Source organism: Salvelinus sp. IW2-2015, linkage group LG4p (assembly GCF_002910315.2).
Source record: "Salvelinus sp. IW2-2015 linkage group LG4p, ASM291031v2, whole genome shotgun sequence".
Lineage (NCBI taxonomy): Eukaryota > Metazoa > Chordata > Actinopteri > Salmoniformes > Salmonidae > Salvelinus > Salvelinus sp. IW2-2015.
This window is the reverse complement of record NC_036841.1, coordinates 3,970,740-3,998,637: the sequence shown is the minus strand read 5'-3', so window position 1 is coordinate 3,998,637 and position 27,898 is coordinate 3,970,740. Positions and strand designations below refer to the sequence as shown.

The 27,898-nt window shown below is 42.9% G+C and overlaps 1 protein-coding gene across 4 annotated transcripts in view; it reads right to left on the bottom strand.

Annotated features, from left to right (window-relative positions):
* Nucleotides 1-27,898, bottom strand: part of limk1a (LIM domain kinase 1a) — a 526,526-nt gene that overhangs the window by 435,654 nt on the left and 62,974 nt on the right. For 3 of the 4 annotated variants that reach the window (XM_023980651.2, XM_023980659.2, XM_023980666.2), the window contains 4 exons: nt 24,225-24,378; nt 23,972-24,027; nt 22,909-23,066; nt 16,742-22,402 (listed from right to left, as the gene is read on the bottom strand). In XM_023980651.2, coding sequence (XP_023836419.1) covers nt 22,213-22,402; nt 22,909-23,066; nt 23,972-24,027; nt 24,225-24,378 — 558 coding nt within the window. In that variant the 3' untranslated portion in view covers nt 16,742-22,212. Of the gene's footprint in view, nt 1-16,741; nt 22,403-22,908; nt 23,067-23,971; nt 24,028-24,224; nt 24,379-27,898 lie in introns of those variants that run through there. The other variant, XR_011474875.1, reaches the window with a different exon arrangement.

Genomic DNA, 27,898 nt, shown 5'->3' with positions numbered 1-27,898 from the left:
AGAAATCCAATTAAGTTATGAATGATGTTGCACTGCCTAGGGGTTCCACTAGATGTCAACCATCATTAGAAATTCCAATGAGACTTCTATGATGTTGTGGGAGAGAATGAGAGCAGAATCAGTCAGGTGACCATCAAGCAGCCATTTCCTGATCATGCCTTTTCTTCATGCAAGACACTGACGTTCCATTGCTCACGCAGACAAGAACGAATACTCCGGTTGGAACTTTATTGAAGCTATATGTTAAAAACATCCTAATGATTGATTCAGTACTTAGTTTGAAATGTTAATTCGACCGGTAATATCACATTTAAGTTTTTGTCCGATATAACGCTGACAGAATAGCATTTGGATATGTAAACCAGACGCGCTAACAAAAAAGAAGTATTTGGACATATAACAGATTTTTTGAACAAAACAAACATTTATTGTGAACCTGGGATTCCTGGTGTGCTTTCTGATCTAATCAAAGGTAATGGAATATTTATCATGTATTTTATTGTTTATAGTGACGCCATCTTTGCAGCTGTGGCGTGCATTTCTTTTCCGTAAAGTTTTTGAAATCTGACATAGCGGTTGCATTAAGGAGAGGTATATCTATAATTCAATGTGACTGACTTGTATTATCATCTATATTTATGATGAGTATTTCTGTTGAAACGATGGGCTATGCAAAGTCACTTGATGTTTTTGCATTTAGTGAATCTTGTAGCCTCAATGTAAACTCAGATTTCTTTATATAAATATGAATTTAATCAAACAAAACATGCATGTATTGTGTAACATGAAGTCCTATGAGTGTCATCTGATGAAAATAATCAAGGTTAGTGATTCATTTCATTTTATTTATTCTGGTTTTTGTGAAGCTGTCTTTAGCTGGGAAAAATGGCTGTGATTATTGTGGTTTTGTGGTGACCTAACAATCGTTTGTAGTGCTTTCGCTGAAAAGCCTATTTGAAAATCGGACACTTTGGTGGGATTAACAACAAGATTACCTTTAAAATGATATAAGACACATGAATGTCTGAGGAATTTTAATTATGAGATTTCTGGTTTTTGAATTGGCGCCCTGCACTTGGACTGGCTGTTGTCATATCGGTCCCGTTACCGGGACTGCAGCCATATAATGCAACCGCTGTGTCAGATTTCAAAAAAACTTTACGGAAAAAGCAAACCATGCAATAATCTGAGACGGCGTTCAGAACAATAGCCAAATTAGCCGCCATGTTGGAGTCAACAGAAACCAGAAATACAGATAAATATTCCTTACCTTTGATGATATTATTCAGAACCACTCCCAGGAATCCTAGTCCACAATAAATTGTTGATTTGTTCATAATGTCCATTACTTATGTCCAAGTAGCTACTTTTGCTTGCATGTGTAGTACACGTGTCCAAACGCTCGCACAGATGCAGGCAAACGTCGGACGAAAACTTCAAAAAGTTATATTACAAGTCGAATTGACTGTTGACATCTAGTGGAAGGCGTAGGAAGTGCAAACAGATCCACTTATTACAGGGAATTGAATAGACGATGAGTTTAACATCGACCAGACTCAGAATTTCCACTTCCTGTTTTTTCTCAGGTTTTTGCCTGCCATATGAGTTCTGTTATACTCACAGACATAATTCAAACAGTTTTAGAAAACTTCAGAGTGTTTCTATCCAATACTAATATGCATATATTAGTAAATGGGACTTAGGAGCAGGCCGTTTACTCTGGGCACCTTTCATCCAAGCTACTCAATACTGCCCCTGCAGCCAGAAGAAGTTAAGAAGCAGTGTGGCTTGGTTGGGTTGTGTTTCGGAGGACGCATGGCTCTCGACCTTCGCCTCTCCCGAGTCCGTGTGGGAGTTGTAGCGATGAGACAAGACAGTAACTACTAACAATTGGATACCACGAAATTGGGGAGAAAGAGGGGGTAAAAAAAACKACAACATTTWAAAAAAGAAAGAAATTGACCTAGACATTTAAACTGCAGAGGACTTACAGGACCTTATAAACCCCCCCAAAACCCTCCACCTCCAGCGCCACCCATCAAAATCAGAATCCTCTTCCCACTTTACCTTTCTGGGGTAGCTTGAGCAGGATGGTGGCTTCCCTGGTTCACCCCCTGGCCTGCTCGGTGACTGCTGGGACCCCAGTACGGGCCATGGGAATCGAGCTGGAGTATATTTATAGCCAGGSCCCTCTCTGGTGGGGGGACGAAGGGGAGAGAGGCTTGGCAGAGGCTGCTGGGGCCACTTCTTTGGGGGTTCCAAGGAATGTCTGGGTCGACTGAAAGCCTGGGGAATGGAGGCTCAAATAGGGCGAGAGGTGGCCTCAAACTGACATGGGACATCTGAGGAGCCGGATGAGGACAGAGCCCAGAGTCTGCTGAACTAACAGGCCCTAGTCGGGACAGGAAATAGTGACTGATCACAGGAAGTGAGGTTGTACAGTGTTGAGCCTTCGTCTGACTTTACATCCAGCTTGACTTATTTCAAATCTATATCATACCACTTCCATATGGAAACAAATGAGGAACATGGGTTGGCGCCCCCCCCCCTTGGTTTGTGCTGTGGTGGAGATCTTTGGGGGCTATACTCGGCCTTGTCTCAGGATTGTAAGTTGGTGGTTGAAGATATCCCTCTAGTGGTGCGGGGGCTGTGCTTTGGCAAAGTGGGTGGGGTTATATCCTTCCTGTTTGGCCCTGTCCGGGGGTATCATCGGATGGGGCCACAGTGTCTCCTGACCCCTCCTGTCTCAGCCTCCAGTATTTATGCTGCAGTAGGTTTGGTGTCGGGGGCTAGGGCCAGTTGGTTATATCTGGAGTACTTCTCCTGTCTTATCCAGTGTCCTGTGTGAATTTAAGTATGCTCCTCTAATTCTTCTCCTTCTTTCTCTCTCTCAGAGGACCTGAGCCCTAGGACCATACGTCAGGACTACTGGGCATGAGACTCCTTGCTGTCCCCAGTCCACCTGGCCTTGCTGCTGTCTCAGTTTCAACTGTTCTGCGCGTTATTGAACCCTACCTGTCCCAGACCTGCTGTTTCAACTCTTAATGATCGGCTATGAAAAGCCAACTGACATTCATTCCTGATTATTATTTGACCATGCTTGTCATTTATGAACATTTTGAACATCTTGGCCATGTTCTGTTATAATCTCCACCCGGCACAGCCAGAAGAGACTGGCCACCCCTCAAGCCGGGTCCTCTCTAGGTTTCTTCCTAGGTTTTGGCCTTTCTAGGAGGTTTTTCCTAGCCACCGTGCTTCTACACCTGCATTGCTTGCTGTTTGGGTTTTAGCTGGGTTTCTGTACAGCACTTCGAGATATTAGCTGATGTACGAAGGGCTATATAAAATAAACTTGATTGATTGATTGACATTGAAAATGACAATGTTGTCCATCAAGAGGATATTCTTTCAGGTGCTAGATACTTGCTACATATCCACGACAGCAAAATCCTTCAAGGCATTGGAAGGGTTGTGTGCTCTAGCATCAAAACAACCTGGAGGAGGTCATTAGTGTCGTCTCTCATTACCCAGCATCCCCTGGGGTGGATTTATGAGTCTAGTTAATTCTCTACCCCGGTCTCCCATAGAGAAGGGGGGGGGGGTAGGGCAGAAAGAGAGAGGGAGGGAGGGAGAAGAAAGAGATAGGGCGAGAGAGGAGGAAAGGGGGGAGGGGCAAACAGATGTAGATCTGCACTTAAAAAGGTGTAGTGCTTTCTCGTAATGGAGTAGAACGAACAGCCCATCCTCAGCAGCCTTCAGTAGGGACAGGGAGATGACAAAGGCACTGAGGCAGACAATAAAGGTGGTGGTTTTGGAGAAGTTCAGTAACAATGGACCACACCACTCTGCTACATGGAGGCTAGAGGTGGGGACAGGAGACAAGGAATAGTGATGCCGTGTACTGTAGTGTAGTAGATCATTGTAAGTTCTACATTGACACATTCTTAACTACTGACATGAGAGAGGCAGCCACTTTAGTGGTGGTTAGATAACTKCAACTGAGGACCCATTCAGACTCACAGAGAGCTGATTCATAGACACTTACTCTTAACTTAGTTTCACTCTGCTCTTGACTTCCCACAACCTTGGGTGTCACAGTGGGGTGATGCGTGTCTTGCAGCTCCCTAACTCGATTGTGTCCCTACCCTGGTGTCAAACTGTGAGAGCCTGAGGGTGGTCTGTCACAAAATGCCACCGCCACAGCTAGAGACTTGGTGTCCGAATCGCAATGTCACAATCGCACGCCACATTTCCCCAGACAGAGCTGTGAGAAGAATTAAGCCCAAGCACTTCCCCACTGAGATGAACACACAATGACAACTCTGGTTGCAGTGACAGTACACCACCCACTTAGCTAGTGACCTAAAGCCTGGTGATATGAAGTAGAATGGCTCCATTGTTTGGCATGGGTCCTCAGATAAAGGTAAAGCTAAGAATGTAGAGTATTGGGTGACAGATTTCAATCCATGCAGTAATTCATCTGTACTGTATATAATTCATTATTCTCCAACTTTTGATATGAGTTCTAATCATAGTACACTTAATGCTCCCTCTAAGCTGCGCACGGGCGCGCAGTAGCCCCGAGACTGCAGCACAGCYGGGACAGTCGCTCAGAGCGCAGAATAAATACAAGCCCACGGAGAGAAGCACAAGACTGAACTTCACTCAACTTTCTAGAGTTTTCCCTGTTTAGTTAACACTATCAACGTTTCCCTTTACTGTGGCAATTGTGATCTGTTGAGCACGACTCAGCCCGTACTCTACACAGACTGGTGCGACATAGCCAATCAGAGCTACAGTAGGSCTATATGGAAATAGACCATTGCCATATATGGATCTGTGGCGGTTACTTTTAACTGGACTGTGTTTACAGCTGTGGTCTTGAGTAGATGYGCTTGTTTTGAGATCAAAGCAAAGCTGTATGTAGCCACRTGTGCACATTTTGTTCATATCCTTTGCTAGTTAGTGAGTTATTAGCCCAGTTATACATAATTTGTAGTCAGCAATAGGGGAGTGATTACTTCCTACAAGAGATAGAACAGCTATTTCCATGTTAAAATGTTATGGGATACATTTTCTACATTGTTTTTGATGGTAGGCCACTCTGGTAGGTCTACATTATGATCAAATAGCCACAGTAGCCTACTTGGCCACTGTTAACTGTAACTTAAAGCGGGTACAGCCTCAGGTGTTAACAGTAAACGTGCACTTGAAGTTGCACAGAATTTTCCCAACATTCAAGTTTGCTCTCAGCAGAACAAAAATGTGCCTGAAAAAAATAAGGGAACAATGGTTGCACTATAGTTGATGTGGCMTGATCTAGATCAAAGTACTTTTGAGTAGTTACAGCACATCAATAGCAAATGATGATATCAAAACCAACCTGTACCACCCATCCCTAGCTAGGCATGCTTGGTGGCGACACCTCACACATCTATTTTTACAGGCATTGTCACTGTTAACTGCCATCATTGGTTTACAGCTGTCAATCATGCGAGGGATGGACAGGGTGTGGCTACAGACACATTTGACATCCGCAGGATACCCAGTGGCAGGCACACACACACAGGGATGGAAAACTCCCAGCATCCATCCACTGCAGTAGCTAATAGGCTAATAAAGTCTAACTATAGCCTCTTCCCTCCACCATGGCCACAGTGACAGGCTGTAATTGAAGGCGAGGGATATAGGCCTAATGCTGGGTTGACTATAAGCCACAGACAGACCGACAGAGAGAGAGAAAAACCCTGGTTCTCGTTGACAGTGAAGAGATCTGTGGTTAGTCGCTGTGCTTCCCTGCCCAGAACTGGCACCGTCCAGGGACAGTGATGACGTCACTCAGAGAGTGTGTTTGTATGCGTGTGTCTTTTCACAACTAGAGAGAGTAAACCACAGTCACCCTCTCTCCCCACCACACCCCAGAGTCCGGCATGGGCTGGGCTGAAGCCAGGGATGGTCACAGTGGAAGAGTATAGGCTACACTGCACAGCTGAAGTTTGTGCTTTGTGATCAAACCGTCAGTGAAGTTTAATGAACAGGGAATGCATTCATGGATCTGAAGACCTCAACATCGATCTTCTCTCATATCCAGAAGGGGCTTTTGCTTAAACCTAAACCCCAGTAGATCCAGTGTCTCTCTACGCTCTTTGTAGCTCATGACTGGATCCCGTAGAGAATTGAGAATTCCTCTCTGGGCGTTCCCTCTCGGTGCTGCAGCAGTTACAGTAGCTTTGTGTCCCATGGGTAAGGAATGCTGCTTAGAGGAAGGAACAGCTCCTTCACATACACTCATAAGGACCCACTCAACTACCCTCTCCTCTTCTTCTCCTGTCCYCCTCAGAGATGTCGGTCTACTGTGTTTGGAAACAAACCTCTCCCTCCTCCCCTCCAAACAGCTGTAGGGCTGTGGGATGTAGACAACACTGGGATGTGTGTTTGTGTGAGTGTGACCGGGCTCCATCCCTCATGGGAAGCTACGGACAGTGGAATTGTTGGTGCCGTCACACTCGCCTAGATGCATGGGGTCAAAAACAGACCTGGTGCTCGTCTCCTTGCTTGGGACATGAGACTAGAAAAACTGGGTTCAACACCAGACCACACCCATTTCCACACAGCAGTACACCTTTTACCCTGTCAGGTATGTGGAGGCAAACACAAATCCTCTCAGCAAACATTCATTACCCAACTCAACACCTTCCGCTGTCAAAAATAACATTTTCCCTTGTCCTACTACAGGTAGCTTCCCTTTCACCAAAATTCCAAGTTGTTATCAGTCACTTGCAGGCCTATTCAGTAGCTCAAAAGTTCAAGCAAATCTTCAAATGCTTATTTTAATTGACCCTTAACGACCCCTTGGTCCAGACCATTATCAGGCCAGTCAATCAACATCACCAATGGTGATGCAATGTGTACAGTAGGAGGCTGAGTAAAAGAAAGAAAAATAATAAATGTCTTCTTACCTCATCATCTGTCCAGAGGAAGATTGGATGGGATGGCAGAGAAGCAGATGGTTCCAGATTCCACACCCGTACGCAGGTTGATGGATACAGGAAGAAAAAAATCCAGGAAAACATTATTTACAACATCTGAAATTCCATTCCATCAAATCCAGAGACTGTCCATAACATATGTTCATCTCAACCTGTGTTTGATCTGGCTCTGGATTATACGATACTGTTAGGTTCAGGTTGTGGTGTTGGCTTGGCTAGGCTGTACTGGAGATAACATCTCAGTGTCATAACCTCGGAATCATAATACTGATGTAGCTCCCAGTGTGGTTCGTTCTTGGATAGTCTGGTTAGCCAGACGAGAAGAAAGCATCTTTATCATCGTTATCAACGTTGCTGACACAATGTCTGACTAACCAGCTGTTGATGGCTATTAAAAGCCACTAGCTGTTAAACAAATTGCAATGTGTGAGAATGTGTGAGAGAGCGAGAAAAACACAAGGGGAGTGTGAGGAAGCAAGAATGTGTGTGTGTGCATGAATAGATCAAATGTGTGTGAGGGGGAGAAAAGTATGCACATACTTGAGTGTGTACTAGAGACTGTGCGTGCTTGTACAGTGCGTGCTTACAGCTTATACTATACACAGCATACTACGTCAAAAGGGGCAGCGGCTCGACATATTTCTRGGTTTAGGCTGGGCGCCAGCCAGCGACATCAAACCCACAATTCCTACCCAGGCCTTCTGAGGAAATGTAGCCTGACTGAAAGCAAGGCAGAGACAGAAACTCAAAATCACCAGTGTGCTGGAGATGTTATATTCAGTAAAGTTTTCCTTCCACGCACATCTTAATATGATATACTTTTTCTAACAACTCGCACACCTATGTAAAGCAAGGCAGAGAAAGGGCTGCTGGGTTTACATGGAGGCTACAGAGCACGCACTCCAGAGCAGAGGGGACATGTGGAGCTGGTATAAGGAGATTATAGACTCACACCACCACCATGTATGTATGCTATGATCACTTCAGACACAGCCGTTCCTAATCCACGCTCACTCAATTATCYCCACAGCTGACCAAAGGGATGCACGTTTTCGTTCCCTTTAAAACAAGATTTACGGTAAAATACAATTTTAGGTCAAATTCCCTCTGCAATGCCCTGCAAGTGAATTCAAATCAAATTGTGTCCATCTACCGTTTCACTGATTGAAATGCATTACATCAAAGTCTGAGGCAATTGGCAAGGCATGTCACAAAATGTCTTCCAAGACAGTAAGACATAACATCTCATTATAAAAGATGGGGATAGCCTACATACAGTACCAGTCAAAAGTTGACACACCTACTCATTCCAGGGTTGTCTTTATTTTTTTTACTATTTTCTACATTGCAGAATAATAGTGAAGACAACAAAACTATGAAATACTACGTGATTCCATATGTGTTAAGCAACAAAAATGTGTTAAACCAATCAAAATATATTTGAGATTTTTCAAAGTAGCCACCCTTTGCCTTAACAGCTTTGCACACTTTTTGCATTCTCTCAACCAGCTTCACGAGGTACTCACCTGGAATGCATTTCAACTAACAGGTGTATCTTGTTAAGTTCATATCTTTCCTTCTTAATGCATTTGAKCCAATCAGTTGTGTTGTGACACGGTAGGGTTAGTATACAGAAGATATCCCTATTTGGGAAAAGACCAAGTCCATTTTATGGCAAGAACAGCTCAAATAAGCAAAGAGGAACGACAGTCCATTACTTTAAGACATGACGGTCAGTCAATACGGAACTTCAAGGACTTTGAACATTTATTCAAGTTCAGTCGCAAAAACCATCAAGCGCTATGATGAAGTTGGCTCTCATGGAGGACCGCCACAGGAAAGGAAGACCCAGAGTTACCTCTGCTGAGGAGGATAAGTTCATTAGAGTTACCAGCTTCAGAAACTGCAGCCCAAATAAATGCTTCACGGAGTTTAAGTAACAGACGCATCTTAACATCAACTGTTCAGAGGACACTGTGTGAAATCAGGCCTTCATGTTCAAATTGCTGCAAAAGAAACCACTACTAAAAAGGACACTAATAAGAAGACTTTCTTGGGCAAAGAAACACGAGCAATGGACAATAGACCGGTGGAAATCTGTGCTTTGGTCTGATGAGTCSAAATTTGAGATTTTTGGTTACAACCGCTAGGTCTTTGTGAGACGCAGAGTAGGTGAACAGATGATCTCTGCATGTGTGGTTCCCATTGAAGCATGGAGGTGGTGGTGTGATGATGTGTGGGTGCTTTGCTGGTGACACTGTCAGTCATTTATTTAGAATTCAAGGCACACTTAACCAGCATGGCTACCACAGATTCGGCAGTGATACGCCATCCCATCTGGTTTGCACTTAGTGGGACTATAATTTGTTTTTCAACGGGACAATGAACCAAAACACCTCCAGGCTGCGTAAGGGCTATTTGACCAAGAAGGAGAGTGATGGAGTGCTGCATCAGATKACCTGGCCTCCACAATCCCCTGACCTCAACCCAATTGAGATGGTTTGGGATGAGTTGGACAGCAGATTGAAGGAAAAGCAGCCAACAAGTGTTCAGCATGTGGGAACTCCTTCAAGACTGTTGGAAAAGCATTCCTCATGAAGCTGGTTGAGAGAATGCCAAGAGTGTGCAAAGCTATCAAGGCAAAGGGTTGCTACTGAAGAATCTAAAATATATTTTGATTTGTTTAACACTTTTTTGGTTACTACATGATTCCATGTGTTATTTCATAGTTGATGTCTTCACTATTATTCTACAATGTAGAAATAATAAAGAAAACCAAGRAATGAGTAGGTGTCCAAACTATAGACTGGTACTGTATATATATATATTTTAGGTATTTTGTTGTAACAATGGCTGTACTGATAATATAATGGCTGGCCTTCTTGATTTCAGTGTGGATTGTGTGATGACCTACATGGAGTGCCTCTCTAACCATGATGCTGTTAGTGAAGCCACAGTGGTCTGGGATGGCTGCGTCTCTCCAACGAGAGTTCACTGAGGAATGTCCACCGCTAGCCACTATGACTGGGCCGGCCATCAGCAGGCATGGGTTCAAATGGTATTTTTTGGATTACAAATACTTTTAGCCACGCTTGATTGAGCTTGCCTGTGCAGTGGAGTCAATGGGAGTGACAAAATTGCTAACCCCCCCATATGGCACTTCAGACAGGCTCAATTAAACTCTCAAAGTATTTTTAAGATTTCAAGTACTATTTGAACTCGGGCCTCTGGTCATCAGTCTCTACTGGATGTTTTCCCAGCTGGACTACAGAGAGCAGCTTCATCTACATTAACGTCCTACTGTAAAGTAGTAGGGTTCCTTCCCAATGTTTTGGGTTGGGTATCAAAAGGTTGGGTCTTATATTTGTACTCGTTTAAGAACTAATTTCTAAAATTTGTTAAATCAGTTCAAATAGGTTAATTACACAGGCGTAGATTCCAATTTGAGCTACTATAAACAGTGACCGTTGACAACTAAAAATGGATGGAAGGCGGCGGCCAAATTAAAACCTTGCTCGGTCTCAGAAAGTAATACAATTTAGTGAGGATTGTTGAGTTCACAAAAACCTACAACCTGTATTTGGAAAAGGGACAATGGATTGAGAAAAAGCCAYTGTTTCAGTCTACTTCTACCATATAAAGGAATACATGACCGTCAGCTGACTCTGCTGGCTGCAGTAAAGTACATCCATGAATACTTTCAGAAGGCACTGTATATCCCCCTTTCTAACCCTTTCTCTCGGTTCCCTCTTTCTCTTAAGGCAACAGTCTGGACTAACCACATGTCTATCAGTGGTGGCATCATCGGAGCACAGAGCTAAAAGGAAAATACTTACAGTTGGGCACAAGTACACACAATCATTGTGGAATTGTGAAATGTTCATTTACTCYGTGTTGTATGCAAAATAAATGTATGCAAAAGACACTCTATGCTCTCTACAGAAACAGTCAGGTCATCATTGGATAAGACCTAGTCAGGAGTAAAAACAATGCTCACCCTGATACAGAGAGTACCAGGGTAGACACAGATGAGCCAGTTTCCCCAGAGGCTGACTGGAGAATAAAGGGCTTTATTCAACTGGAGGAAAGATATTCTCCAAAACGTCAGTCAGTGCAATGGTCAGGGGCGCAACTTTCACTGGGAACATGTCCCCACCACATTCGGACATTTCATTTTTGCCCTTGGAATGTGATACAAAACAATGCTRCGGTGTGCTTTAGGACCATGCGGACACAATATGCAGATTAGACAAGGAAATTATATATCCACCACCTCTTGTGAACTGCATAGCCGATCACTTGAAGGTATGGATGGCTTTTTCACTTACTTTCCTGCCTAAAAAGGGTAAAACTCAGCCCAACAAGACAGCATAAGCCATACATCTGATTTATGACCACTGTTTAAAGTAAATATGTAACGACTCAGGGAGCGGGTTTTCGTGGGTATTTCTGGTGTACCAGGAACTTCTCTCTCTGCAAGTGAAGGCATACATTTTTCGCATAAACTAGTCATTTACCTCCCCTCTCTCCTACTGGTCCATAAATAGTAGTGTGCTATGTTGTGAGTGTCACATAATTATTGCATAACTATACATTTCTGGGCACCACTTTAACAAACAATACGTGTGCGACCAGCAATCTGTACGCCAGCCTAGATAAATACGATCCCAACGAAGGAGCGCACGAAACGCAGCCGGACGCAAAACCACCTGCGATGCAAACAAACCGACCAATTAGGGATTGTTTTCCGACATTCTCCTCCGAGTACACCTGCATAGGCTAGTTATTGGCACACTCACCTTCCTATATAGACTTGATTGACTACTCACCGTGGTTGAACATTGTTGTCCTAAACCGGTTGTTGGAAGACGAATTTTCCATTTCGCATTTGCAGTAAGAAGGAATGCTATTCCAAAACTCTTGAGTCCTCCGTTTGGGGTTTACGTGGGGTAATCCGTGTTTTTATTGCGCAGGACAATGGGGCTTGCGACCCACCTACCCTATAATAAATTGTGCAGGAGGCAGCTCTGCTTCTTCTTCCACTGCTATTCCTTGCAGCGCTGCCTTTTCTAAAGTGCAACAACACTGAATGGCAGCTTCTGTGTGAAGCGATTTTAACAGCGCACGTCCAGTAGCGGCGCCAGGTCGTGACGTCACACGGCACAGTTCTCACCACGGTCAGAATGAAAACAATCGCACATGGATGCGCAGGGTGCATAAAATAATGGTAAGGTGTGCCTGAGAAATGTACCCTTCCCTCTGCAGGGAGGGAGATTGCATTGGCTAGTTAAAATGAATTACATAATAGTGTAAATGTAGGTTAGGCTATACTAGCCTGACSATTCGATTCACAGTAACTTCTTCCCGCTACTCTGTCGTTTGCTACATAAGAAACGAACGTCTGTGAGCGTGTCATAGCGTTTGGCCGGAGCAAGGGTAGCCAGGCAAAGGCTATTAGGCCTACATGAATGTCTTATTTTGGATAATCTAGTTCAAACATTCAACCTCCAGCTGCGTACCCCCTCTAGCACCAGGGTCAGCGCACTCACAAATGTTGCTGTTGCCATCATTGTAAGCCTGCCACACACACACTATATGATAGATTTATTAAACATAATAATGAGTGTGAGTTGTCACAACCCGGCTCATGGGAAGTAGCGAAGAGCTCTTATAGGACCAGGGCAAAATAATAATATAATAATAATCAATAATTTAGCTCTTTATTTAACCCTCTTACATATAAAACCTTRTTTGTTCATCGAAAAATGTGAATAACTCACCACAGGTTAATGAGAAGGGTGTGCTTGAAAGGACACACATATCTGATTAAATTCAATTTTCACAGAACCGCTTGTTGCAATTTCGATGAGGCTCTCTTGTTCAGATATCGATAAGTGGACTGGAGGCAGGGCATGAAAGGGATATCGAATCCAGTTGTTTGTGTCGTCCGTTTCGGGAAAGTACCTGCGTAATTGCGCACCCAACTCACTCAGGTGCTTCGCTATATCACATTTGACATTGTCCGTAAGCTTGAGTTCATTTGCACACAAAAAATCATACAATGATGGAAAGACCTGTGTGTTGTCCTTGTTAATGCAGACAGAGAAGAGTTCCAACTTAATCATAGCCTCAATTTTGTTCAGCACATTGGATATAGTTGCGGAGAGTCCCTGTAATCCTAGATTCAGATCATTCTGGTGAGAAACTCGTCATCATGCACGCGGCCAGACAAGTGAAAATTATGGTCAGTAATGAGAACTTTAAGCTCGTCTCTCAATTAAAAAAAACGTGTCAATACTTTGCCCCTTGATAACCAGCGTATGTTGTAAAAGCGTTACATGGTCGATGCCCATATCATTACATAATGCAGAAAATACACGAGAGTTCAGGGGCCTTGCTTTTACAAAGTTAACTATTTTCACTGTAGTGTCCAAAATGTCTTTCAAGCTGTTAGGCATTCCCTTGGCAGCAAGAGCCTTTAGGTGGATGCGTTACCACTCCACTATGTCTCCCTGTCATGGCGTTTGCGCCATCCGTACAGATACCAACACATCTTGACCATCAAAGTCCATTTGATGTCACAAAGCTGTCCAGTACTTAAAAAATATCCTCTCCTGGTTTGTAGAAGAGGATCTCTTCCTTAATTGAGCCCCATAAACGTGACAGACATATACCAGGAGCTGTGCCAGGCCCGTCACGTCTGTTGACTCATCCAGCTGTAATGCATAGAATTCACTGGCTTGTATGCGAACCCGACTTGTGGAGGGCTACAATTTAATTTCTGAGGTCTTGGCTGATTTCTTTTTATTTTCCCATAATGTCAAGCAAAAAGCCATTGAGTTTGAAGGTAGGCCTTGAAATACATCCACAGGTACACCTCCAATTGACTCAAATGATGTCAATTAACCTATCAGAAGCTTCTAAAGCCATGACATCATTTTCTGGAATTTTCCAAGCTGTTTAAAAGGCACAGTCAACTTAGTGTATGTAAACTTCTGACTCACTGGAATTGTGATACAGTGAATTATGAGTGAAATAATCTGTCTGTAAACAATTGTTGGAAAAATGACTTGTGTCATGCACAAAGTAGATGTCCTAGTTTGTTAAAAAGAAATTTGTGGAGTGGTTGAAAAATGAGTTTTAATGATTCCAACCTAAGTGTATTTAAACTTCCGACTTCAACTGTATATATATATAACTCAGCAAAAAAAGAAACATCCCTTTTTCAGCACCCTGTCTTTCAAAGATAATTTGTAAAAATCCAAATAACTTAACAGATCTTCATTGTAAAGAGTTTAAACACTGTTTCCCATGCTTGTTCAATGAACCATAAACAATTAATGAACATGCACCTGTGGAACGGTCGTTAAGACACTAACAGCTTACAGACGGTAGGCAATTAAGGTCACAGTTATGAAAACTTAGGACATTAAAGAGGCCTTTCTACTGACTCTGAAGAACACCAAAAGAAAGATGCCCAGGGTCCCTGCTCATCTGTGTGAACGTGCCTTAGGCATGCTGCAAGGAGGCATGAGGRCTGCAGATGTGGCCAGGGAAATAAATTGCAATGTCCGTACTGTGAGACGCCTAAGACAGCACTACAGGGAGACAGGACGGACAGCTGATCGTCCTTGCAGTGGCAGACCACGTGTATCAACACCTGCACAGGATCGGTATATCCAAACATCACACTTGCGGGACAGGTACAGGATGGCAACAACAACTGCCCGAGTTACACCAGGAACGCACAATCCCTCCATCAGCGCTCAAACTGTCCGCAATAGGTTGAGAGAGGCTGGACTGAGGGCTTGTAGGCCTGTTGTAAGGCGGGTCCTCACCAGACATTACCGGCAACAACGTCGCCTATGGGCACAAACCCACCATCGCTGGACCAGACAGGACTGGCAAAAGTGCTCTTCACTGACAAGTTGTCTCACCAGGGGTGATGGTCGGATTCGTGTTTATCGTCGAAGAAATGAGCGTTACACCAAGGCCTGTACTCTGGAGCGGGATTGATTTGGAGGTGGAGGGTCCATCATGGTCTGGGACAGTGTGTCACAGCATCATCGGACTGAGCTTGTTGTCATCGCAGGCAATCTCAACACTGTGTTACAGGGAACACGTCCTCCTCCCTCATGTGGTACCCTTCCTGCAGGCTCATCCTGACATGACCCTCCAGCATGACAATGCCACCAGCCATACTGCTCGTTCTGTGCGTGATTTCCTGCAAGACAGGAATGTCAGTGTTCTGCCATGGCCAGCGAAGAGCCCAGATCTCAATCCCATTGAGCACGTCTGGGACATGTTAGATCAGAGGGTGAGGGCTAGGGCCATTCCCCCCCAGAAATGTTCAGGAACTTGCAGGTGCCTTGGTGGAAGAGTGGGGTAACATCTCACAGCAAGAACTGGCAAATATGGTGCAGTCATGAGGAGATGTGCTGCAGTACTTAATGCAGCTGGTGGCCACACCAGATACTGACTGTTACTTTTGATTTTGACCCCCCCTTTGTTCAGGGACACATTATTCAATTTCTGTTAGTCACATGTCTGTGGAACTTGTTCAGTTTATGTCTCAGTTGTTGAATCTTATGTTCATAAAAATATTTACACGTGTTAAGTTTGCTGAAAATAAACGCAGTTGACAGTGAGGACGTTTCTTTTTTTGTTGAGTTTATATATGTTAATCACATTTTTATTTGCCATACCCCCGACGGCATTGCGCGTATGTACCCCCAGTTTGGGAATACCTGGTCAAGTTGTATTGAGATTTTATAATGACTGCTTCTTTATAATTTTGTATTTATTTAACTAGGCAAGTCAGTTAAGAACAAATTCTTATTTACAATGATGGCCTACTCCGGCCAAACCCTAACCCGGACAACACTGGGCGTCGCCCTATGGGACTCCCAATCACGGCCGGTTGTGATACAGCCTGGAATCAAACCAGGGTCTGTAGTGATGCACTGAGATGTAGTGCCTTAGACCAGTGTGCCATTCGGGAGCCCCATTTTCTATAATGAATATTAAATCACTTAATTTAGCCGTACTTGATTAGTTATCCCATTAATAAATCAATCAATCACAGCTGCTCACCAGAGACCTGATTACTGTAGCTGAATAAGATCTGTTAGAGCAGGACTGGAACAAAAGCCAGCACACACAGTGGCTTTCCAGGAAGAGGCTTGGCCACCTCTACTGTGTAGGAAAATACAACTTGTTGGTTGAAGAGAAGACAATGTTTTTTCAGCAATTAAGGTAATTTGAAATTAGTTAATTCTTGAGAGCAAAAGCTAAATTCATTCATGACAATAGTGAAGTCAGTAGCCTACTTCAGTGAGAAAGTTAAAGGATTTCACTAAGGAGGTGATGACTGCTTTAGTTGTAGCATCATAATCATCTGGGGTTGATCAAATCAAATCAAATTTGTTATTGCGGGTGTAGCGAAATGCTTGTGTTTCTAGCTCCAACAGTGCAGTAATATCTGACAAATATTATCTAACAACACACACAATCTAAAGTAAAGGAATGGAATTAAGAATATAAAAATATTTGGACGAGCAATGTCGGAGCGGTATAGACTAAGATACAGTAGAATAAAACAGAATACAGGAGGGATGAAAGGTGGGTCCTCCAGAGCTGCCTGTCCTCCAGACACAATCTCCTCCTACTCCAGTAGTACTCTTTTGTATAGTAGTCATATCAAATGTAAAGGATATAAATAACCATACAATAAATTACACACAGGCCTCTAATTTCATTAAAAGAGCAACACATTTATTCCAGCTGTGATGAAATAGTGGTCTCCTAGGGTTCTCAATGTTCACGTTCAGGATTAAAGTGCAGAATAGTTCACAGCTTGTGTACATTTTAAAAAAATATATAAAGTAAATCAAATGAACCACAATCCCTAAGATATCAAAAATGATGATGGAGAAGTATGGAAAATATAAATATGATACAGAACAAGCGGAACGTCTCATCATAATAAAACAAAATATCAGCAACGATGTTAAATCCATTCATTATCATCAGGCTTGCACTTGAATTTTATACAAAAAAATCTGTTCAAACAAACGTGTTTAGTCGAGTTGTTGGCAAGGCTAGCTTTAAAACAAAGGCACAGCATATTGTTCAGCGGTAAGGATCCTTTGCAAAGAAGTGCTGCGGAAACATTGTCATCCATACAACCACATGCTTGACAATAATGTGGCTTTGACAGACATGGTGATACATACGCACAAACATGGCAAAGTCATATACATACTTCAATTGAATTCCCATTATGCCCATTGATTAACACATTAGCAGAAGATGTACATAAGAAAGATATATTTTTCGATACTGATTTTATACTTTGACAGGTAGGTAGAGGACTTCATGCTCATTGGAGGCTTTTTGTACTACTGCGATTGTGGAGATTGAATAGGCCAGTAAGTATAACCTTTTCACATTACTGAGCTATGACAAGCCAAACGGATTTGGCCTTGTTTCGCTTCCACCCTAGTTTCTGGAATCGTTCTGGAAAGGAAAATATCTAGCCAGCGCTATTCGGTTCAGCACAATAGTGTGAAAAGGGTACTGCACAAGTGCTCTCTTTTGATGACAGACTAACAATGGTTTAAACCTCTCTGGACATCACAGTAAGGTGAAGCAGTCGAGAAGACACAGAACTTCATTCACAAAGGATCGGTCTATAGGCAGCAGGCAGACCATGGTTATCTCATCCTCTCTGTAGCAAACTAGAATCATTTAACTAACAAGGCTGAATAGTTTGGACATTTAGAAGGTAGACCTGYGAGGCATCTCTTCCGTACCTCTCAAAGTTGCATGTTCCATGTTTTTAAAGTTGAGCATATGTCTGAAATGTGAACCAGTTTAGACACAGACATGCTATGACATTAGAGTGATCTAATAATCAATACCTGCAGGCATCAGAATGGCCACCTAACTCTGGTTTGCTACGAAGGAGGAAGAATTTCCCAGGACACATGTTTACAACTGAATTGAAAGGCTCCATCAGTGACTTGCATTCATATTATCAACCAACGTCATTTTATTTCTTTATCACAAGTAATCCAAAATTGAAAGTGCAAATCAAAGTACTCAAATCTATACAAAAAGATTTCAGTTGTTATATATCAAAAGAGATGCTGTGTTTTTTCTTTAATTCGTCTTTTTCCCTGTCTCCTTTGTACACTTTCCTTACTCTCTTTCTTTCCTTTTTTCCTTTCAATAACAATTTCTGTTTTAAAGTGAAAAGAATAGCTTGGTTTTACAGCAGAAGTGACCACAGTAGCAAGTACACCATGCAGTTCATCTTCTAGTGCAAAGAGGAATAGAAAAAATGTTTGATGGAAAAAGAACACGCGTGAGASAATGAGAGTGACAATGTGTTCAAGAGAAAAATTGACATACAGTAAGAGATTATTTTCAAGAGAGTGTAGTATGCGATGCACAACGACAGACAGACATATAGATAATATTTACAGCCAGCAGTTTGTGTGTAAACAGACGGCCTCTCATAGGGAGCTCCATGTAGAGGAGACTAGGGTTGTGACTAGGTTTGTCTCCAGGACAGAGAGGATTGTTGTCAGACAGACACTATGACATGACTGTCTGTCTGTCTCCAACACTTCCCACTACATCTGTCCTGCTATGGATGACTAAAGAGCTCTATAGTAACAACTAATAAATAATCCTCAATTTCTTTTGAGAGGAATAAAGGGTAAATGTGGCTTGGCATATAATGCCAAACTACATAACCTTATTTTCATGTGACTGAGTTGATTCTCTTCTTATTACATTCAATTGAGGCGATACGGAGTAGTTATATCCAAGGTCATAGTCAGGGAACTCTCTGGAGTCTAGACCAGATCAAAGGCTGCTGTAAACAAAATAATTTGATATGCAGAGAGACAACGATGGGAGTAAATGAGACACATCATGTGAGAGTGCTTACACTTACAGTGAGGGTAGGTAGGGGTGAGCTAGGACCCTAAGATGCTTTCTTACTTCGTATTAACTTCCTAAAAGACCCTTATCTCTGTCTGTCACCATGGCATCCCGAGACAGGAAGTCATCATCACTGTTGAAAGGAATCTGCTCCATATCAGCTACTACTGCCTAACTTTTCATTTTTTTTCTTCTTCTCCTTAATTTCAGCAGGTAGCCCAATAAAAATATAACAATGTAGCATACATTATAAGTATACAAAATATGTCTGTACATTTACAATATTTAAAACATTTACAATATTATAATATCACTGGCTACATACAGTACCAGTTAAAAGTTTGGACACACCTACTCATTCAAGGGTTTTTCTTTGTTTTTACTATTTTCGACATTGTAAAATAATAGTGATGACATCAAAACTATGAAATAACACATATGGAATCATGTAATAACCAAAAAAGTGTTAAAAAAAATCAAAATATATTTTATATTCCTCAAAGTAGCCTTTGCCTTGATTACAGCTTTGCACACTCTTGGTATTCTCTCAACCAGCTTCACCTGGAATGCTTTTCCAACAGTCTAGAAGGAGTTCCCACATGTTGAGCACTTGTTGGCTGCTTCTCCTTCACTCTGCAGTCCAACTCATCCCAAACCATCTCAATTGGGTTGAGGTCGGGTGATTGTGGAGTCCAGGTCATTTGATGCAGCACTCCATCACGCTCCTTCTTGGTCAAATAGCCCTTACACAGCCTGGAGGTGTGTTGGGTCATTGTCATAATGAAAAACAAATGATAGTCCCACTAAGCGCAAACCAGATGGGATCGCTGCAGAATGCTGTGGTAGCCATGCTGGTTAAGTGTGCCTTGAATTCTAAATAAATTTACATTTACATTTAAGTCATTTAGCAGACGCTCTTATCCAGAGCGACTTACAAATTGGTGCATTCACCTTATGATATCCAGTGGAACAACCACTTTACAATAGTGCATCTAACTCTTTTAAAGGGGGGGTTAGAAGGATTACTTTATCCTATCCTAGGTATTCCTTAAAGAGGTGGGGTTTCAGGTGTCTCCGGAAGGTGGTGATTGACTCCGCTGACCTGGCGTCGTGAGGGAGTTTGTTCCACCATTGGGGTGCCAGAGCAGCGAACAGTTTTGACTGGGCTGAGCGGGAACTGTACTTCCTCAGAGGTAGGGAGGCGAGCAGGCCAGAGGTGGATGAACGCAGTGCCCTTGTTTGGGTGTAGGGCCTGATCAGAGCCTGAAGGTACGGAGGTGCCGTTCCCCTCACAGCTCCGTAGACAAGCACCATGGTTAAATCACTGACAGTGTCACCAGCAAAGTACCCCCACACCATCACACCTCCTCCTCCATGTTTCACGGTGGGAACCACACATGCGGAGATCATCCGTTCACCTACTCTGCGTCTCACAAAGTCACGGCGGTTGGAACCAAATCTCAAATTTGGACTCATCAGACCAAAAGGACAGATTTCCACCGTTCTAATGTCCATTGCTCGTGTTTCTTGGCCCAAGCAAGTCCCTTCTTCTTATTGGTGTCCTTTAGTAGTTGTTTCTGTGCAGCAATTTGACCATGAAGGCCTGATTCAGTCTCTTCTTAAAATGTTCCGTATTGACTGACCTTCATGTCTTAAAGTAATGATGGAATGTTGTTTCTCTTTGCTTATTTGAGCTGTTCTTGGCATAATATGGACTTGGTCTTTTACCAAATAGGGATATCTTCTGTATACTAACCCTACCGTGTCACAACACAACTGATTGGCTCAAATGCATTAAGAAGAAATTCCACAAATGAACTTTTAACAAGACACACCTGTTAATTGAAATGCATTCCAGGTGACTACCTCATGAAGCTGGTTGATTGAATGCCAAGAGTGTGCAAAGCTGTCATCAAGGCAAAGGGTTGCTATTTGAAGAACTTAAATATAAAATATATTTTGATTTGTTTCACACTTTTTTGGTTACTACATGATTCCATATGTGTCATTTCATAGTTTTGATGTCTTCACTAGTATTCTACAATTTAGAAAATAGTAAAAATAAAGAAAAACCCTGGAATGAGTAGGTGTGTCCAAACTTTTGACTGGTACTGTACATTGGGTGGGTTGAGTTTGAATACACAAGATTTCACCTCGATGTGAATGAAATAAGGAGAAAGAGAGTAATGAACTCAAATGAAATAGAAAAATGTACAAAAGGTATGAAAGAAGTCTACCTCAAAGTGAAGTCAGTGCTGCACAGTGAGAGAAGGAACACAGTCATTCATGGACCATGTATTCTACACTACCAGGGACATCACTTTAAGAATGCATCACAAATGGCACCCTATAATGCACTACTTTGGTAATACCCTTTGGGACCTGGTCTTAAGCAGTGCACTATAAAGGGAATAGGATGCCATTTGGGACACACATGTCATCAGTAGAGGGGGAGAGGAGGAGACAACAGACAAGGCTTACTGGACACAGACTGGGCTATTTACAGTCATGCAATGTTTAAAAAGCTTTTGGTTTATGCTCAAAAGCTTTTGCTCGATTATATTCTACATCCGGACTGTGTGTGTGCGTCTCAACTTATGTGTTTTGTTTTATCCACATAAAAGGCCCCTTTCTTTAGCATTTCAAAAAGCGGTTTTGATATCATAAAATCAAACCAAAGTCACACAGAGGAACACTTTTCAAACACGTTGTTGCACAAATACTCTGGAGGAAGGAGCCCGACCAATGAGGCTGAAGCATCCTTTCTTCTTTTCTGTTTTAGAGACGTCTGAATATGCTTTAACACCATAAGATAAAGATTACATGAGTGTTAAGATGGATGATTTCACAGCTGGGATTGACTGATACTGCTAGCTAGCAGTTACCAGCCTGACATTCAGCTAAGGTACAGCAATCATCAGACTGAAGCTATGATAGTGGTAATGTTAGTCTGAGTGAGTCTCTCTTGGTTGGAGTTGAATGAGTGAGTGCCTTTAGACAAGGCTGGCTTTTCCCATCCTCGTTTCCCCCTGAGTCTATACAGCCCATCGACAGCCCACTGTCAGCCTTCATGACCACTGTGACTGCTGTGGCATGAGGAGGTACGTACAGAGTTCCTGCCCCATCCCTCCCTGGACAGTGCAATGCAACTACTCCATTGCCAGAGGTACCGTAGGCTCTACTACCCTCCTCAATGACCACCATAACCCCCYCTCTCTGCCCACTCTCATGGGCTGAGACCAGCAGCATTCCGCTCTGTTCCGGATCCCTTCTACTCCGGAGTCTCGGGGTGCGGGGGCAGGCCGTTTTCGGACCGCATGGCTGTGCAAGCCATGGTGGGGGCAGTGTGGTTTCCCCAGAATGCTTTGTGTAGCATGTCGAGCTCGGACACCACCGGCAGGCGGATCTCCAGGTGCATCTTYAGGTTCTCCAGCCACTCCTCCAGCTTGGTGAAGGCGGGGCTACAGACAGAAGAGCCAATCAGTCTTAGACTAGTGATGTCAACCTAGATCACATTTTATTTTWATTTTATTTAACCTTTATTTAACTAGGCAAGTCAGTTAAGAACAAATTCTTATTTACAATGACGGCCTASCCCGGCYAAACCCYAAACCGGACGACGCTGGGCCAATTGTGCGCCGCCCTATGGGACACCYAAACACGGCCGGTTGTGATACAGCCTGGAGTTGAACCAGGGTCTGTAGTGATGCCTTAGACCGCTGCGCCACTCGGGAGCCCATAAATCAGTTACCATAGAAGTTATGGGACACGAGACTTATAATACACCAACACTCAACATRAATAGTATTATCAAACAATACAGTTTCCACTCATAAGACAAATACCTGGAAAAGTGTTCCTGTATGAATCATCCGTGTACAGAAGGTCAAGTTTAATCTACACCCCAAAAATCTCACACAGCATGGCGATACATGACTTAGGTCAGTGTCAGACACTACACACTCACCGTTTCTCAGCATCCAGGTCACAGCAGAGGACAGCCATAGGGAAGAAGGCAGGGGGGCAGTCTGGAGGACAGAAGTGCTCTAAGAAGCCTATCACATTCAGCCCAAAGTCATGGGCCCTGGGCAAGTAGTCTGGGTCTGCATTCACCCTACCGATGATCTGGAGGGGGMGAGAGAGAGGTTTACAGTAAGGAAAGGGCAAAAGGCGCTGTTGTTATAAGTTATAACACCAGTTATATGTTATAACACCAGTTATGAAGCTGGATCATTAGTCATAAACTGATATCAGATATCACGACTGCTTGCCAGATTCTTATTTAAACCTACAGATGTAGGATCTTAATTTGATCACTATTTTCTTTCATGCACCGTAGGAAATGCAATTGAGCTTTGTGATTTACATAAGTTCACTGAAAACCAACAATAACAGACGGTTATATTAACAGTATTGCACTTTCCATATAGCCTGCTTTTGGCCAGCTAATAGCCTAACCACCAATCAAGCGACATTATGGACTAAACGTTCAAATCCTGTTGCTGCAGGATTATTTTGCTGTGACAATATAGGTCAAATTAAGATCCTACATATGTACATCTGACTTATTGTTCTGAGACTCCAGGCCCAGGGGAAAGGCAGTCCCCAATAACAGGGTATACCAAGCATAGAGGGACTGAGGGTATGCCCAATGGCACCCAAGGGACCACCAAACGAAGCCAGATCAGCTAGCTAGACCACAGGCAGCCTCTGTCCCTGTCAGTCACCCACCACATAGAGAACTTCCCCTCTGTAATCCTGCCTCTGTAGAGGCCCTGGCTAATGGCGTCCATGTGGAGATAGACCCACTGCATCTCTCACTGCAGCGTTATTTTAATGTTTTAACAGAGCAGTTCAACCCATTGCTGCTGGTGACCAACCCTAATGGTTACCATGCTGCTTGGTTGGTCTCTCGCTCTCGCTCTCCTTCTCTCTCTCCCTATCTACTTTAAGATAACTCAAAAGGATTTAATGAGGAACACGAATACGTTTGACTATTGTTTCCATATTCTGCTGTCATGGGCACTCACTTCACAAAGCATGATCCCGAAGGAAAAGATGTCCACCTTTTCATCATAGCTTTTCCCTGTGAGAGAAGACATTCCAAGTAAAACATGAGGTTATTCGTTTCAGAGTACTGACATAATGTATTACAGTATGTGGTGTTGAAACAACTGAAGAATTCACATTTTTCTGTTTAAAACCCATTTGGTTGAGTCATTCAATTTAAGTGCAATTCAAACAATGATGGTTAAAACAGGTCCACCCTGAACACCCACATACCGTGGATCATCTCCGGGGCCATCCAGTAGGGGTTGCCCACTACAGTGTATCTCTTCCTGCGGTCAGGTTTCTTCTGCAGGAGACTCTTGTCCTGGATCTTGTCTTCCACCATCAGCCGAGCCAGCCCAAAGTCTGCCACCACCACACTGTTATTCTACAGGGAGACAGAGAGGGGACAAACAGAGCAGACAGAGTCATTCATACGTGATCAGAGTGAGCAGCTGAACATTGTATGCTAGAAAACACTTGGTTTGTTATTTTTGATTAAAACAAAACTGCTATTCATTAAATACAAATACCGAACTTTTAACAGCTAGGACCTCTATTTCTTGTCTCGGAATCCTGCTTAACAGACAGGTTGAAGCCTGCTTGACTGAGACGCTAAACTGCTAGCCAGCAAGCTAACGAAGTTGGTACCAGATGAGTTTTGCAATGGAGCCCTCTTTGCCTGGAGAAGTAAATGAATGGTTCCAGCTCTGTAGGAGCTGTATCTACTACCCTTTGTTTCAGGACAAACTGGATCACTCGGAGTTCCAATGCGACAATTGTTTACTTGCCGAGGATTATAGGCTTGAGGTGGCTTCCTTGATCACGCAGGTCGCTAGCCTACGTAAGAAACTGGGGGAAACGCAGAGTGGAATGGTTCAATTTTCTACGCCGATGGCTGGACGGCTTTTCTCCGCCTTGTCGTTTGTTGTTATCAGACTGGCCGGTGTTGCCCAGAGCTCCCCCATCTGATAGCGGAGTCGAAGGAGCACAGCATTAGGAGCAAGGCAATCAATGATGGTCGCATGTCATGAGCCGTAGAAGCCCCAACGAGAGGCCCGGAGCGGATACAAACAACTAATAGTTTTGCCGTCCTGGAGCCTGATCTTCCTGCACCTTCGTCGCTGGGGGTGCCTGTGTTTGGGCCGCAGTGCCTACTACTACAATTTCGAAGTTGACATCGGCAGCCTTCCGTCCCTGCTCTGGATCGAGCGGGGATTCTCCATCTGTCGGAGGCCTGCAGCWGGTGCCGGGAGCAACGGGCTTAAGTTATCCTGCCTCTCGCTTGTCCATAAAGGGTTCGCCAAATCCTGTGAAGCGTGGGACTTGGGCAGATTTCCTCGTCCTTCTCGCCAGCTGTGATTTTGGGCAGCTCCATGGTAAGAAATGTGACCGTTTCTGGTGCAAAAACAATGTCCTATCCCGGAGTTCGAGTAAATTACATTACTAAGCTTCTCCCGAATGTACTACGTCAGGACATGGAAATCGATTCTATCGTAGGTAATGGGGGTGTTAATGACATTATGAAGAGCTGCTTGACTCTCTGCATATCTGGCCCTGTGCCCTCTCAGAATCATGGCATGGAAAGCTTTAGCAGGATTTCCTCTTCACAACTGGCTATGTGATTATTGCAGCTAAATGGGTGTAACTTTTGTTGACAATTTCGATACCTTTTGGGGGGAAAAAACACGTTTTATAAGGAGGATGGGATCTACCCAAATCATTTGTGTTCCTGGATCCTTTCACAGCATTATAAGGCTGTATAGAGACAATGACTTATCAATGACCCAAGCCCAGCTCAGCTAATGCCTACCATTGTGTCGCTCAGCAAATGTACATTACACCAGGGGCGTTTGGTAGACACAATGTAAGTAACCTAATTTGTCCCTCAAACTACCCTGAATGCCTCTGTTGATCCTACAGCTATTGTATGCAGTAATCATGTGCCTATGAACCATATTTATGCTGTTAGCACTGAGGCGGTGTGCCCTAGTAGGAAGTCCACTGTGTGCAGCTCACCCTGCACTAACATAAATAACATGAGAATATCTACTTCTGCTGAGCTTCCCTGTAAAGCAATGAAAACAAGCAAGCATCCCAGAAAAGTGCTCAAAATAGCCCACATCAACATATGTAGCTTAAGAAACAAGGTTCATGAAATCAATAATTTGCTTGTAACAGATGACATTCATATTTTGACAATCTCTGAAACTCAATTAGATAAAATCTTTGATGATACAGTGGTGGCAATACAAGGTTATAACATTTAAAGAAAAGATAGAAATGCCAATGGTGGAGGTGTTGCTGTTTATATTCAGAACCACATTCCTGTAAAGATTAGAGAGGATCTAATGTTAAATACTGTTGAAGTAATATGGCTACAGGTTTATCTGCCTCACGTAAAGCCCATTCTGGTGGGAAGCTGCTATAGACCACCAAGTGCTAATGTGACAGGTTAAAGGAAATACTCATAGCCTGTTATACATTAAAAAGTATTAGTAAGTTCATAGTATGTGAGGATCTTAAAACATCAAAGGTTAAGAAGATCATGCATTCAGTATTAGTTGATAGAGATTGATAACATTCATATAATTGTGTTAAAAAGTTAAAATCCGTCAAGCGTACAAAGGGTACGAATTGTGAGAGGAATGTGTAAACGTTATATTGATTACTTTATTTTGTGGTGCCTAATGGAAGGGTAAAAGTGTTAATCTGTGATCTACTAAATGCTCTTAATCTATGAGCCTGAGATCGATTGCTCTGGTCTCCACCCAAGTTCCCGGGGAAATCGCGGTCTTTCCTCATTCACTAAAAGTTCTCATTGAGGAAACAATACCGTATCACTCTCGTGATTATTTCTCCCCTTTTTCAGGTACGTTATTGATGATAAAAAAGAGTAATTTAAATGTAATAACTYGCTAACATGTCAAGAGTGTTTAAGGTGTGTCTTAGTAACATCTTGAGGAAGTTAGTTAAGTTCGCAGAGAGTAATATGAGCCCTGCTCGGTTGCAGCGAAGAACAGCTTCGTACTGAGAGTAGCTGCCATTTTATGTCGATTGTGAATGAACATGTGCGTTGTTAATAAGATATTTTGCGGTGTTATTTGTATAATGGTTTTTCAAACACTTTATTGCCTGTTGATAAATTGAGTTATGGTTTACTGAGTTAAAGCTTTGTGCTTGACAGTTATATTGAAATTAGTATCTGTTTCAGTGAATTACAGTGTATACTGTTGTGACTTGAATAAGCCTTGTACCCTACAAAACTATCTATTTCCTGTAGATCTGTTGTTCTGTAAAATGTGTTACTTTTGTAAAATGATTGCACTAAAAGTTCTCATTGAGGAAACAATACCGTATCACTCTCGTGATTATTTCTCCCCTTTTTCAGGGGCGTAACACTAACAGTCAGTGTCTGGATATCTGTGTGAAATGCTTGATACTGTATGTGATATCAACAGAGAGGTATATTTTCTGGGTGATTTAAATATTGACTGGCTTTCATCAAGCTGCACACTCAAGAAAAAGCTTCAAACTGTAACCAGTGCCTGCAACCTGGTTCAGGTTATCAGTCAACCAACCAGGGTAGTTACAAACAACACAGGAATGAAATCATCAACATGTATTGATCACATCTTTACTTATGCTGCAGAAATTAGCTTGAAAGCAGTATCCAGATCCATCGGATGTGTAAGGATCCGAAACACGGACATGAAACAGAACAGGAACTACATCTGGACAGGGGGAAAATAACAACATCCATGCTGACATGGGGAACAAAACTGAGGAACATACAGATATAGAGGGGGCAATCAACAACGTGAAGGAGTTCAGGTGAGTCCAATGAGCGCAGATGTGCGTAATGATGGTGACAGGTGTGCGTAATGAAGGATGTAGTGATCACAATA